At 42.3% G+C, this 14,870-nt stretch overlaps 2 protein-coding genes across 2 annotated transcripts; both read left to right on the forward strand.

The window, feature by feature from the left end:
- Positions 1-581: 581 nt before the first annotated feature.
- LOC131240397 (pentatricopeptide repeat-containing protein At1g08610-like) lies at positions 582-6,936 on the forward strand. Its single transcript, XM_058238599.1, has 2 exons — positions 582-3,625; positions 6,659-6,936. The coding sequence occupies exon 1, from the start codon at positions 1,736-1,738 to the stop codon at positions 3,482-3,484; it is 1,749 nt and encodes a 582-aa protein (XP_058094582.1). The 5' UTR covers positions 582-1,735; the 3' UTR covers positions 3,485-3,625; positions 6,659-6,936.
- Positions 6,937-8,733: 1,797 nt separating this feature from the next.
- Positions 8,734-14,066, forward strand: LOC131240398 (pentatricopeptide repeat-containing protein At3g09040, mitochondrial). Its single transcript, XM_058238600.1, has one exon. It carries the CDS (start codon positions 9,372-9,374, stop codon positions 12,639-12,641), a length of 3,270 nt encoding a protein of 1,089 aa, XP_058094583.1. The 5' UTR covers positions 8,734-9,371; the 3' UTR covers positions 12,642-14,066.
- Positions 14,067-14,870: the final 804 nt, after the last annotated feature.

Consider the following 14,870-nt stretch of genomic DNA (forward strand, 5'->3'; position numbering starts at 1 on the left):
TCCAAAAGTAGCTATGCATAGTATATTTACAGGGGTTTGAATTTAATTACTAAATCAACTTTAATATCTCTAATTAGTGTATGTATGTAATGTTTGACACAAAGGTTGTAATAAGCCCGTTGAAATATATACTTTGCCCCGAAAATGATGAAATTCCAAGTCTCAGATGGGCCACAAGCACAGGATCACATCCGAGTGACTAACCAATGATTTTTAACCGTTGATTTACATGGACAATGTTTGGATGGCGCAGATTATCCTATTAAAGTAATCATAGTAATGCGGTTGATAATCTGATTGTTTTGGGATATCATCAGTGGGCCATGTGCCCAATAGATTAGTAGCCTAGTTACACACATGTTACATTACACATACAACTCTTGGAAGGATTTTAGTTGCAATCCAAGCTTCCACCTTGGATTTCAAACCCCCTCTTTGAGGGGATTTGAAACCCCCAGTTACTTAACGGTGTCAATCATATAAGGGAATTTGAAATCCCCTCAAATCTGCCCAAATCCATGATGCCGAACGACCCCTTTGTATAGGCCACGTGTACAAGTTTTGAATGCAGGTGTCAAGCCTCATACTTGCCAAAGTAAAATAGACCCCCTTTTACAATCGACTTCTCCACCCTCTCTCTAGGACTGTCAATGGCCCAGGCTTGGGCCGGGCAAAATCAAAAATTTGAAACTGTTCAAAATCTGGGCTGAAGCCAACCCCAGGCCCAGCCCATTGACAGCCTTACTTCTCTCCCACATCTTGCAAACAGTTCCTCCATGTGCAGTGTACATCCCATTCTATTTATGAATCTGCAATAAGATTTGGTGAGTTCTGCAGATGTTCTAGATACCACTTCAGCTAATGGAAATTGGTGGACTGTGAGAGAGGAATTACATGATACGCAACACACACTTTACACGGTATATGTTAGTTTTCAATTCTGACGAGTAGCACCCATGGTCAAGTAATCCTAATCACTGCTCTGTTGTGTCCATCAAGGATCGACCATGGCAAGAAAATCTCAGAGATTAGAAGATTTCAGCGACCAATCTTGGGAGTGTTTTCAGTTGTTGAAATGTGGACCTTTGTTTATTTCTCTTCTTAATCGTCTATTTGCAGGTCACAAATTGAAAGGTTACAATTATCTTGTTGATGATATTTCTGGGGGATAGTTCATCGAGCCATGGGGCCTCACTTGTCAGAATTGAAAACTAGCATATACTGTACAAAGATGTGGGCCATGTATCGTATAATTCCTTGTTTGTAAGATTATTGGTTTGAAGTTTATGAATTGAATTTGGTGTCTGGTTTTTAGCGTTTTGATCACTCCATATGCACATCAAAGGGATTTATAAGTTTTTCATTATTTCAATGGGTTTTGGTTATCACTGATATTGTTCTAATGATCCAATACAGTAGCTGTGGATTCACCTATTTGTCCTTTTCTAAAATTTTCTTTAGTTTCTGACTGATCTTCATCAAAGCTATCAAATGAGATTCAAAGCTTCTTCTTTTTTCTTTTTCTTTTTTGTTCTTTTTCTTTTCTCATAGGGGCTTTGATATTCCAAGGAGAAGTTTGGCAAAAAGGCGAGAGCTCTTTGGGTGGCCATTTGGGTTTCAATCAGAAACTTGCTACAAAATGTTGCTGTTTTGGTTAGGATTGGAGGAATATTTCTGAGAAGAGAGCAGATGTTATTTTCATTTCCAAGAATCATTGGTCTACTGGGATAAATCGATGGGGTATACCATCTTCTTACAGCAACCAACCAGCAATGCTCATTGTCTTCACGGATTCCATTCATGTTCCGACCATTTATATCTTAACTACAGTTCTTCCTGCCATTTGTCGTTCAGATTATCATCATTTCCTTCCAAATCTTGTTTACGATGCGATTATGTTATTGGCTTCCAAAAAAATGGGTTTTTGCTTCAATGCAGACAGCAGCATACAAGTGCCTACATTGATACAGATGATGTGGCAAATGAAAACGACTGTAACTTGGAAAGAGCTGCAATTCGCCCATATCAGAAATTGAAAGAAACTCAAATTGATTCGCAGAGGCATTCAAATTCATCACTATTGTGTATGGATGGACCGTTTGTTAAAAATAATGAAGAATCCAACAACAAGATTTTATGCAATTTCTGCAAGAATGGGAAGCTAATTGAAGCTTCTAACTTACTCGATGTGATGGCACGGAGCAGTCAGATTCCCGACTTCTCTTCATGTATAAGCATAACACGAGGGCTGATCAAAATAGATCAGATCGAGAAGGCCAGCAAGGTTTTGTGGATCATGGTTATGTCGGGTGGGGTCCCCGACATCATCACATACAACATGTTGATCGGAGGTCTTTGTAAGAAAGGGCAGTTGAAATCCGCGATTGAGCTTCTCGACAACATGGGTTTGAGTGGTTGCCCTCCTGACATGATCACATACAATACCATAATTCGATGCATGTCTGACCACCGTCAGATTGATCACGCAGTTGAGTTTTGGAAGGATCAGTTGAGAAACGGCTGCCCTCCGTACGTGATCACTTACACCATGCTTATTGAACTATTCTGCAAGAACCACGGCGCCACGCGGGCCATGGAGGTATTGGATGATTTGGTGATTGAGGGTTGTTATCCTGATATCGTAACGTATAATTCTCTGATAAATACAACTTGTAAACTAAGAAACTACAAAGATGCAGCTTTGGTGATTTCTGATCTATTATCTCGTGGGTTGGAGCCCGATGCCATCACCTACAACACCCTTCTATTCTATCTATGCGGCAGCGGGAACTGGGTCGAGGTGGATGAGATCCTCTCAATCATGAACCGGACATCTTACCCTCCTACCATTATCAGTTACAATATCTTGATCAAGAGTCTTTGCAAATATGGACATCTGGACCAGGCAGTCGATTTCTTAGATCAGATGATTTCTTTGGGTTGTTCTCCTGACATAGTCACTTACAACACTCTTTTTGGCGCGCTCTGTAGAGAAGGCATGACGGACGAGGCTCTTGATATACTTCACGCTTTAGTAGACATCGGCTGTTCTCCTGTTCTTATCACCTATAATATCATCACCCATGGATTGGTAAAGAAGGGAGATATGGAGAAAGCAAAGGGGCTCTTCGGTGAGATGATTGGCTGTGGGATTGGTCCCGATGAGATCACTTATAGCACGTTGATCACGGGTTTTTGTAGGAAAGATCGTGTGGAGGAGGCCATTGAGATGCTGAGGGAGATGGGTAGGAGCAGCCATAAGACTAGAGTCGGTACTTACACTATTGTGATCCAGGCAATGTGCCGAACAAAGAAGGTGGATGCTGCAATCGAAATCCTCGATATGATGATTTTGAGCCGATGCAAGCCTGATAAAAGCATTTACACTGCTCTTATAAGAGGGGTAGCTGCTGCTGGCATGATCGATGAGGCTGCTGAAATTCGTAAGATTTTGTCCAAACAGAAGGTTCTTAGAGAGGAATGAACAACAGATTAGATCAGATACACGAGGTGCAAAATTCCAACCATTTTTTAAAATATATATAATATACCATTTGCTTAGGGATCCGCCGAGCATTGGCCTAGCAAGTTTTGATGTTGGGAGTACTGTTTTCTCTTTCAAGAGGTAATTACTTTCACCTTCTCGTTATTTACCACTAACCGCTATTCTATCTTGTAATACCATAGTTTTAAAACTCTCTGACTTGAGTAGTTCCCCAAAGCCTCCCCTTTGGGTGAGAGTATGGGTTCCTCTTGCCCCTCCTTGAGTTGAGGCCTTTCTCTGGGTGGCCATGGCAAAACCGTGTATGCGCAAGTGTCGGCTGGAGAAAACTCACTGACCACCTTTTCCTTTGGTGAAGCAGCAACCCTTCTTTGGTTTTTCTTGTCGGCCTCTTTGATATTTTATTGGGTGCTCCAAGGTTTGGTAAAAAATCTTCTGGGGCATCAATGATGACTTCCGACCTCCGCTGCTTGTTGTCGAAGTATAGTGATGCATCCAAGCTTCGATTGATCAGTTAGTCCTAGTTGGGTCCCAATAGCTGATCGATTGAAGTTCCAACTGTAAGAATGTATGCGAGGCTTTTTCAAGGTCCTTGATTCAAGGATGCAAGAGTTTTACACGTCCATATTTAAGACATGGACCAATCAACCGTTCATATCATATATCTGGAGCATGTGAAGGGGATTGCTGGGATGGAAGATCAGGGCCATTTATCAGTCCTGATTAGTATTTTACCACGATCATTTTACCACCCAACACACACACCCACGCACATCATAGTGGGATTTCACCACCTATGGGTTTCGAACCCAAGACCTTGTGTTGAAACTCCTCAGAGTCTACCACTGAGGCAAGGACTGGAACCCAACCCTTTATGCATATGATTTGAAAAGTGCTTATTTAAATTAGAGTTCTTAAATTCAACTTCGGATTAGTCTATTTTTGGTATAATAAAAATCTTTTAACAGTAGTACTTCCTTTTAAAATTAAAGTCTAGGTGCCAATCTTCCAAAGATTAAGAATGTATAGAAAAGTCCATGTACATTTGAGTTTTAAGGCATGAGTTCTTCTCTCTGTAGGTGTGTGTTGCCTTGTTGCTCATCCCATCACGTTAATGTAGGTGGAAGTTTGAATGGTTTTTTCGGGTCAGTGGCGTGCTAAGTATTATATTGAATTGAAACATGGAAATTGTGTATATTATTCATATAAGCGTTATGGGAGATTATTTAGACAAGTGTGTAAGCATATCCAGCTAGGCATAGAATGTTATTTCAATGCACAGAAATTAATAAGCAAAATAAAGATGTATGAATCTAATACCAGATTATAAGATCTGAAATTCACATAATGAAAATGGAAGGAAAGTAGATAGATCAATGAATGAAGAAAATGTTTAAATGATAGCAGTAGCAACGAACTCAGTAGAGGCGCGGATCCATGTTGCTTTTCTGAAGATTATTTGCACCCTTTTAATGGCCTGGATTAATGCAAGGGCATTTTCACACCGGGCTCAAATGGGGTTACCTGTGGGATGCAGGGGCACACTCGGGGTGGGCGGGGCCAACGAGGGAGGCCTCGTGTTTGAGACTCCTTATCGTGGGTGATTAATACGCATTTCACACCGGGCTCGAGTGAGGTAGCACGTGGGATGCGAGGACACACTTGAGTTGGGCAACTCATGTGATTTGGGGCTCACAAGCCCATAATGGGAGTTCGGCCGAGGTCCTAACCCATGAGATGTGGGGCCTGGGCTATAAGATAAAGGGATTAATTCGCCATATTTTAACAGTTCGAGCTTTTAGAGCAAGCGGTTAATTGTCCTGCATCAAATTGGTATCAGAGCGTGAGGTCTCGTGTTCGAGACTTCTCACCGGGGGCGATTAATGCAGGGGCATTTTCACACTGGGCTCGAGTGGGGTCGCCTGTGGGATGCAGGGGCACACTCTGGGCTATGAGATAAAATGATTAATTCGCCATACTCTAATAGTTTGAGCTTTATGCTTGATACTTTAGGCTTTCCCGAAATTAGTATATATAACAATTGAAGGGCTGACGTGGCGGACACCTAACACATAGGTGTTAGGCAATGTAAATATCTGTTTTACAAATAGTCACAAACGTTACAATGAAATGCCCGGAATAGCTGCAAAAGACTCAGTGAAAGGAAAACAAAATAACGGAAAAATAAAAAGGGATCATGTAGACAAGCCTAAGCCCGAGCCTGCATGGTGCAATGTGGCGGGTGCATGTGGTCTATTTCATAGTGTTCTCAAGAGCTCAACACAAGCTTACCATATGCTCCTATATATAAATGAGAAAAAGTTCTCATTTCTCTCCAATGGGGGACTATTCTCATTAATAAAAAATCAAAGAGGTTCAAAGCTATTTCTCAAACTTCCTCTCAAACAACATAAGCCCGGGCGGGCTGGGCCTGGGCTTGGGCTTGTCTACATGATCTTTTTTTTTATAAATTTTTTCGTTGTTTTATTTTCCTTTGACCAAGTTTTTTGCAGCTATTCCGAGCATTTCATCGCAACGTTTGTGACTGTTTGTCAAATGGATATTTACATTGGCTGACAGCTATGCGCTAGGTGTCCGCCACGTTAGCCCTTCAATTACTATATATAATAATTTCGAGAAAATCTGAAGTATCAAGTATTCGCGCAGTCTTCTTTTCCAAAAAGAATTATCTTCCTTTTTGATAGAAAAAAAACCCTATTATTTTTATTTAGAGATATTGTGAGTATCAACCGCTTGGTGTTTGTGTCGGTCGTCTAAGTGGTTGTATCCCAAAGACTTTTCGTTGTAGGAGTTCTGGATCGTTCATCCACGCCATCAAAAGGGTGTGAATAGTCTTCAGGAAAGCGACATGGATCCGCACATCCACTGAGTTTGATGTTGCTGCTATCATTTAAGCCTTGTCTTGATTCATTGATCCAGCTGCTTTCCTTCCATTTTCGTTCTCTTAATTTCAGATCTTATAATTTGGTATTAAATTCATATATCTTTATTTTTACTTATTAATTTATGTGAATCAAAATAACATAAAATTCTATCTACAACTATACATGTACATAGATATCCCTGTCTGGCTGGATACGTCTCATATCACTAAGAGATGGTTTAGGAATGAGCAAGCTCTCTTTTTCTTGGCAGGCAAGATCAGGAAAAGCTCCAACAGGTCAGAGCTGTTGGCCATTAAAATAGAGCTCGAGATTTTCACTCCCAGAGTTGGAGGCAATGGAAGTTTTTTTCGCAGCTTTATCTCATTTAATCCAAATCTCCAGGAAGCTGCTTGTATTGTCAATTCCCTAGCTAAAGAAGGTACCGTTTTACCTTCTATCGTCGTTGGAGAGTCTCATCCATTATCTTGATGAATTCTTGTATTTGCTCACCTGCTTGGCATCTTCAATAAAATTGTTGTTTTACTTCAAGTATTCAATGGTATTTGTTAATGGTGACAACTAGCCCCAAATCAGCTTGTTACGCCCCGTAATGGCCCGATAACGGGCCCATAACAGCTGTTACGACTGTTACAAGGCCATTATGGGCCATTTTCTAAGAACAGGCATTACAGCCTCAAATCTTGTGACCTCCCGACTATTTCTTTCCTGACTGTTTTTTAATACCATGGTACCAACGTAGACTGTCTCAAATACAGTTTAATACTACCAAAAACAAATACAGGTGCATGTATTGGGAGAATTAATTTTTATATTATCAGAAGTGAGCCCCCCCAGCTTGGTGATCAAGACCACTGATGTAATGGCCCAACCATGATGGGCCATGCCCAAAAATTTCCTTGTAAAAATGATCCTAGCTGTTGGCCCTTTTTCTGATGAACCTGGAATATTTCTAAGTTTAAGGTTTGGATGGAGGTAAAACTAGAAAAGAAAATGAATGACTTTTCCATGATTGGACGTTTCACTGAGAACATCTATTTGAATTTCCACAAATCCATGAATTTCATTGTCACAGGGATGTATGTGCCTTACATCCACTGCCGTTCATCTGTTTTGACAGTTCATTTTAATCCAAATCTTAGGTGGATCACACCACAGGAATTAGTGGTGATTGAATACCCACCATTAAAAACTTCTTGGGGCCTACAGGAGAATGTTTATTTGCCATCTAACCTGTCGATAAGGTCACAAAGACCTGGATAAAGGAACCACACAAATATCAGCTTGATCCAATACTTTTCCGGCCCACAAGAAGTTTTTAATGGTTAATCACCATTGTTTTCTGTGGTGTGGTCCACCTGATTGGATCTGCTTCATTTTTTGGGATCATGCCCTAAAATTAGATGTAAAAATGGATGTAAGGTTCATACATCACGGTGGGCCCTACAGTCATGATCCACGGAAGTAGGGAGCATGTGCAACAAAAGGCTTTGTGTGCCGTCTTAATGTATTTGTGTGGTATGCACTCCCTCCCTAGTCCATACTCAGCAGCATGACATAAGCTTGTCAGCATATCCAAAGCTCAAGTGGGTCACACGTGTGTGGATGGAATGCCTAACTTTGAAACTTCTTGGGGCCAAACCAGAAGTGCCTATTTGTTGCTTCCTTCATCCTGGTGGGACTATCATCGTGAACGGTTTAGATGACCTATAAATATCACTGTGGGTCCTAAGAAGGTTTCAACGGTTTAGATGACGTATAAATATCACTGTGGGTCCTAAGAAGGTTTCAACGGTTTAGGTGACCTATAAATATCACTGTGGGTCCTAAGAAGGTTTCAACGGTTTAGATGACCTATAAATACCACTGTGGGTCCTAAGAAGGTTTCAACGGTTTAGATTACCTATAAATACCACTGTGGGTCCTAAGAAGGTTTCAACGGTTTAGATTACCTATAAATATCACTGTGGGTCCTAAGAAGGTTTCAACGGCGTGGATAAAATGCATACATCATGGTGGGTCCACAGAGCTTTCCCTGCACCGAGCAGCACGGACGTCTGGAGGGGTCACTGCCGAATCCAATCGTTGATGTGGCGTGACCCAATCGCTATTTTTCTCTTAGCCACCCCACCTAGGTATTGGATGGTTAGGATTACTCGATCATTGTGATTTTATAGATAATATCCATCCACAGTTTGCCCCACAATTTGGATGGTCTGGATGACCGGAAATGATAGATGTGTACGGTTGAAGAGCTCCCACATTTCTAAACAGTGGGGAGGTTTGATGTAATACATCGTGGCGTACTGCTGTAAGGTATATCGGGACTTTAGCCTTTGGATCTAGGGTCATATTTCAATGATCCAAACCGTTTATATGATGGACCTCACCTTGGATGGGGATACATACAAAATAAAAGCTTTAGATTTCAATATTTCAACCCCTTTTGATGAAATTACTCTTTTTGGATATGAACCGTCCACGGTTGTTACCCTTTACTGATATTTGTATTTCAGTTCATCCTGGTGGGAATAACCATATGAACGGTTTGGATGGCACATGAACATAACGGTGGACCCCAGGAAGATTTCAACAGAAGGCCTTTCCATCCGCGCTGATTCGTGTGGTGTGGCCCACTTGAGTTTTGGATCTGTCTCATTTTTTGGATCATATCCTAGCATGAGCTGGCGAAGCTGATGGACGGTATGGATGCAACATGGACATAGCAGGAGGCCCCACATAGCTTCCACCTACGGAAAATCGTGGCCGCCCGTAAATGCTCGTCTGCTAGAACGAACGGTTTAAAAATAAACTGGTCAGTTCTCTCGTGATCTTCACACCAAGTGAGTCGACTCGGAGCTGGCCGTTCTCCAACTGGAATATAACGGCTCGATTTTTCGAATACTGCGAAAAACACCAGCCCTTCGGAGTTCCAACCGAGTCATGTTGGAATCGGGTCAGCATCCATGAATCGTCCAACCAATCCTCTCAGAAATCTCCACAAACTCACCTCAGCCTCCCTTTCTTCTTCGACTCCCTTCCTTCTCCGCAGCTTCTTGACAGGAAAACAAGCAAAAACCCAGTTGGATTTGAATCCGGATCATCCCATCGCCACCATCCATCTCTTAGATCCTCACTCGAAAGAATCCAAATCGGCTGAAACCCTCCAACCATTTGATGCAACGCTTCATCGAGAATCTCGAGACATCTCAACAGCTTCTCTGCCGAAAAATGAGCACAACCCAATTCCATCACTGGGTTTAACTCCAGACCCTCATATGTACACCCACCTGTTGAGATCTTTCCTAACAGAAGGCAATTCAGCTCAATCCCGCCGCCTGTTTGAAGAAACACCTCAGCGACGAGCACATGTGTTGAGAAATAGTAAGATTCTCCATGCACGGATCCTGAAATTCGGTTTCGAATTGGGCGGAAATCTTGGAAACACGCTTGTTGATTTGTATGCTAAATGTGGTGATCTGTGCCTTGCATTGAAAGCCTTCGATCAGCTCATAGAACAAGATGGGTCGGCTTGGAACTCAATCCTGTCTGCATATTCAAGGCTTGGATTACTTGAGGAGGCTGTTTGCATTTTTGGGTCGATGCGGAATGTTAATGCGCAGATGAATCAGTTTACGTTTGCGATTGTTCTGTCTGCATGTGCGAGATTGGCAGCTCTCGGTTTTGGTAGGCTGGTACATGTTAATATTATTAAGATGGGATTTGAGTCGAATTCATTCTGTGAAGGCTCGCTGATTGATATGTATGCCAAATGCGACTGTGTGATTGATGCTCGCCGAGTATTTGATAGAGTTAGCAATCCCGATATGGTTTCCTGGACTGTGATGATTGCTGGCTACGTTAGGATCGGTTTATCAGAGGAAGCGCTCGAACTGTTTTGGAAAATGAGGAAGTCAGGGAGTAAACAAGACCAGGTTGTGCTTGTGACTGCTATAACTGCGTGTGTTAGTCTAGGCAGGCTCAAAGAAGCACATGATCTCTTTGCACAAATGCCTAATCCGAATGTCGTTGCATGGAATGTGATGATTTCTGGCCATGCCCAACATGGCTATGAGGTTGAAGCTCTTAGTTTCTTCTACAAAATGCGAGCAAACAACTTCAAATCTACTCGGTCCACACTAGGAAGCGTGCTGAGTGCCATTGCCAATATAACAGCTATAGATTTAGGCCAGCAAGTTCATTCCGAGGCAATCAAGCTGGGGTTAGATCTGAATTTTTTTGTGGGAAGTTCATTAATCAACATGTATGCAAAGTGTTGTATCATAGATTATGCGAGAAAGATATTTGATTTGTTGGATGATAAAAATGTTGTTCTGTGGAATGCAATGCTTGGAGGTTACGTACAGAATGGCCATGCAGACGAAGTCATGACATTGTTCTCTGATATGAAGGATAAAGGCATTCCGTCTGACGAATTCACTTACGTCAGCATTCTTACTGCGTGCGCTTCCTTGGGAAGTCTAGATATGGGCCACCAACTACATTCGGCTATAATAAAGAGGAACTTAGAAGAGAGCTTGTTTGTAGGCAATGCAGTTGTTGACATGTATGCCAAATCTGGAGATCTAAAAGATGCAAGGCAGCAATTTGAGCTCATCCGTGATAGAGACAATGTTTCTTGGAATGCAATCTTAGTGGGGTATGTCCATGATGAAGATGAAACTGAGGCACTGATCATGTTTCGTAGGATGGTCTCAGACGACATTGCGCCTGACGAAGTTTCCTTGGCTACGATACTCAGTGCTTGTGCTAATGTTCAAGCCCTTGATCAAGGGCAGCAATTTCACTGTGTTTCCATCAAGTATGGTCTAGAACTGAATGTCTACATTGGGAGTTCTGTCATTGACATGTACGCAAAATGTGGGGCCATTGCTGCAGCAAATAAGGCATTTTTTCAGATGCCTGAGAAGAGTGTTGTCTCATGGAATGCTTTGATTGCAGGTTACATTCAGAAGAACAATGCAGAGGAAGCATTGGATTTGTTTCGTCGTATGCAGGCCGAAGGGCTGAAGCCATCCCAATTCACCTTTGCAAGTATTTTGACTGCATGCAGCAGCCCATATAGATTAACCATGGGAAGGCAGGTTCACTGTTATACTCTCAAGTCTGGCTTTTCACATGATGATGCCTTTGTGGGTATCTCGCTCCTGGCCATGTATGTGAAATCCCTCAGCAACGACGATGCAAATAAACTGTTTTGGGAGATGCCCGACAATAACAGCACAGTATCATGGACCGCAATCATTTCGGGACACGCCCAAAATAATTTCAGTGAGGAGGCACTTCGGTTGTTTCACGAAATGCGTAGTTATGGTGTGAGACCTGATCAAGCTACTTTTGTTAGTGTCCTTAAAGCTTCTGCTAGCTTAGCTGCATTGAGGGATGGCAAAGAAGTTCATTCCCTCATCATCCAGACTGGTTTCAATCAGGACGAACACACAGGTATTGCTCTTATAGATATGTATTCTAAATGTGGGGACGTGAGGAGTTCTCAGCAAGTTTTCGATGAAATGGACAGTAAACAAGATGTTACGTTGTGGAACTCTATGATCGTCGGATTTTCCAAAAACGGGTACATCGAAGATGCGCTTAGGCTCTTTGACCAGATGCAGCAAGAGAACTTGAGGCCCGATGATGTCACATTCCTCGGTGTTCTCACTGCATGTAGTCATGCAGGGTTAGTAACTGAAGGCTGCAGATTCTTTGACTCCATGAGGGAGAACTATGGGATTTGGCCAAGAGCGGATCATTTCGCTTGCATGGTTGATCTCCTTGGTCGTGGTGGCTATCTAAAAGAAGCAGAGGACTTCATAGACAGCCTACCCTTAAAACCTGACGCTATAATTTGGGCCACGTTGCTCTCTGCTTGCAGAATGCACAGGGATGACATTCGGGGGCAGCGGGCTGCTGAGAAGCTCATTGAATTGGAACCACAAAATTCTTCTCCATATGTGCTACTTTCTAATATTTATGCTGCATCCGGGAACTGGGATGGGGTTAATTTGGTGAGGAAAGCAATGAGAGATAGAGGAGTGCGGAAGCTGCCCGGATGTAGCTGGATTGTAGTGGGTAAGAATACGAACTTATTCGTTGCAGGGGATAAGTTTCATCCTAAAGCAAGTGATATCTACGGGCTGTTGAAGGAATTAACTGCATTGATGAAAGAAGATGGTTATGTCGCTAGACTTGATTTGGTTTCACATGATGAAGACTGAGAATGAGGTCACCTGGTCTGCTCACTTTTTGATGATGCGACATGAATGAATGGTTCTGATCAATGGACATGGTGCACTGTATGGTGGTGGTTGGGGCATGCCACCAGTTAAGAGTGGTAGCTTGGGTGATCTTCCATTCCCCCTTTCATGGCTACAACAATACATGGTACAGTTCACTACAGACTGTTGAAAGAATGCAGTCTGTTGAAGGAATTAACTGCATTGATGAAAGAAGATGGTTATGTTGCTAGACTCGATTTGGTTTTGCAGGATGAAGACTGAGAATGAGGTCACCTGGTCTGCTCACTTTTAATGATGCAACATGAATGAATGGTTCAGATCAATGGACGTGGTGCATTGTATGGTGGTGGTTGGGGCATGCCACCAGTTAGAACGGTCAGTTAAGTGATCTTCCATTTCCCCTTTCATGGCTACAACAATCCATGGCAAGTGATGGGACTCGCCGTTTTTGAGATAACAATCCATCAACATGCAGACCAAATGGGATGGATAAACCGTCATCTACTCCAATATTACTATTCCCCATCATGGATGTTTGCAGAGGGACGCCTTCAAAAGCCACTGCACTGTAATTCCATGGAAAGTGCAGGTCCACCTCGCCAAAGTGAGGTCGGATTTGTGCAAAGAGCAAGATAACAAGGAAGAAAAATACACATGTTAAGTGACAGAAGAATTTGCATGATACTGAAATTACTAGATGCACTGATCAATGGATGGAACTCATTGATTGTAATCAACCTATGTACTAGACTATTAGATAGCACTTGATTGTAATCAAGTTGTGTAATGGTCTATTGCATTGCACCAGTGGGAGCTCTGTGCTCTCATTGCCAGTTTGAAGTCCAGATAAAAGAGGATTGTCTCATATTGGAAGCTGGTGTCAAAGAGTATGACACTCCAAACTCATGCTAGGGCATTCCTTGTAAGGGGGACGCACTGGATCGGAACCTAAGTATAGTGAGAAATGGGCAAGGGTTGGCTAGAGTGTCCTCTAAAAGTTACTTGCTGGAACAATGCCTACTTGCTGTGAGAAATAGGCAAAGGGTTTTGGACCATTTTGGACGCACAAGTAAAGAAGCTAGTCTAAGAGAATAGGATTTGTCTGGTCACTTGGAATATAAGAACGCTGGTAGGTAAGAGTATAGAGTTAGCAAATCCAATGAAATGAAAGAGAATTAAGATGACTAGTATTCAAAAAACCTAGCGGGAATGGTGCCAAAACTTGTGAAATTGATGGATATAAATGTGTATAGGAAAGCACAACAAAAATAAAATTAATAGACTAGGTGACTGAATGACTAGTCGTCAATGAAAAAGTACTATGTATGCATGGCAAACACAACACCACCAATGGAAAGTAGATATTCATTTCCTCCCACATGAAATGACAAATTTATCTTTTTCCGCAATGGGTCCCGCATCTACCACACACATATGGTGTTTTTCCATTGGCGATATGTTATTACTGCATGGGGTACACCTTGTTGCATGCAATCCTTGTCCTACACATACTAACCATGAAGGTGAAAGATTAAGCCATGGATGCAAGAAATTACTCTCCTCCTTCTCAAGAGAAGATGGGTGGCGATTCATGCCTCTATCACGACCAAGGCTTTTTTACTATCCAAAGCAGCTATTGAGCATGCGAGCATGCATGCCAAAACCACTTGCCAGCTTTCAACACCAATCTAGTACTGGCCAAGAAGAGCCTAAATCAAGCACTGAACTGAATTCGTTATCCTCATCCTCATCCTCAAAACCCCTTGTTACAACAATCCTTGGAAGCGGATGGATTGTGTCCGACGACCGATCAGACCTAGCAACGTCCGATCAGATCTGTGTTGGGGGGCCCGTGATGTATATATTTATCCATGCCGTCCATCCCTTTTCTCAGATCATGTTAAAATATGGGCCCAAAAATGAGGCAGATCAAACGCTCAAGTGGATGATCTAGATGGCTGTGGACGAGTGCCACATGTAAGGATGAGCCACCAGCACGTTTAGAATCTTTTGAACCCTACCGCTGGCCACAAAGAAATAACTGATTATCCCTTAATCTTCCTACCTTGGTTTTGCCATGGGTCCCACTACTACATTTGAATATGATGTATCAGGTTATGGACGGTAAATGACAGCCCGTTTGTGATCTTGGAATTTGGAACGCTTACTTATTTACTTTGGACCATTCATCTGACAGCCATCAACTGG

Source organism: Magnolia sinica, chromosome 3 (assembly GCF_029962835.1).
Source record: "Magnolia sinica isolate HGM2019 chromosome 3, MsV1, whole genome shotgun sequence".
Lineage (NCBI taxonomy): Eukaryota > Viridiplantae > Streptophyta > Magnoliopsida > Magnoliales > Magnoliaceae > Magnolia > Magnolia sinica.

What these genes read in the sequence shown, in the direction of transcription:
- LOC131240397 (XM_058238599.1), top strand. Translation starts at nt 1,736, where the DNA reads ATGGGGTATACCATCTTCTTACAGCAACCAACCAGCAATGCTCATTGT.
- LOC131240398 (XM_058238600.1), top strand. Translation starts at nt 9,372, where the DNA reads ATGAATCGTCCAACCAATCCTCTCAGAAATCTCCACAAACTCACCTCA.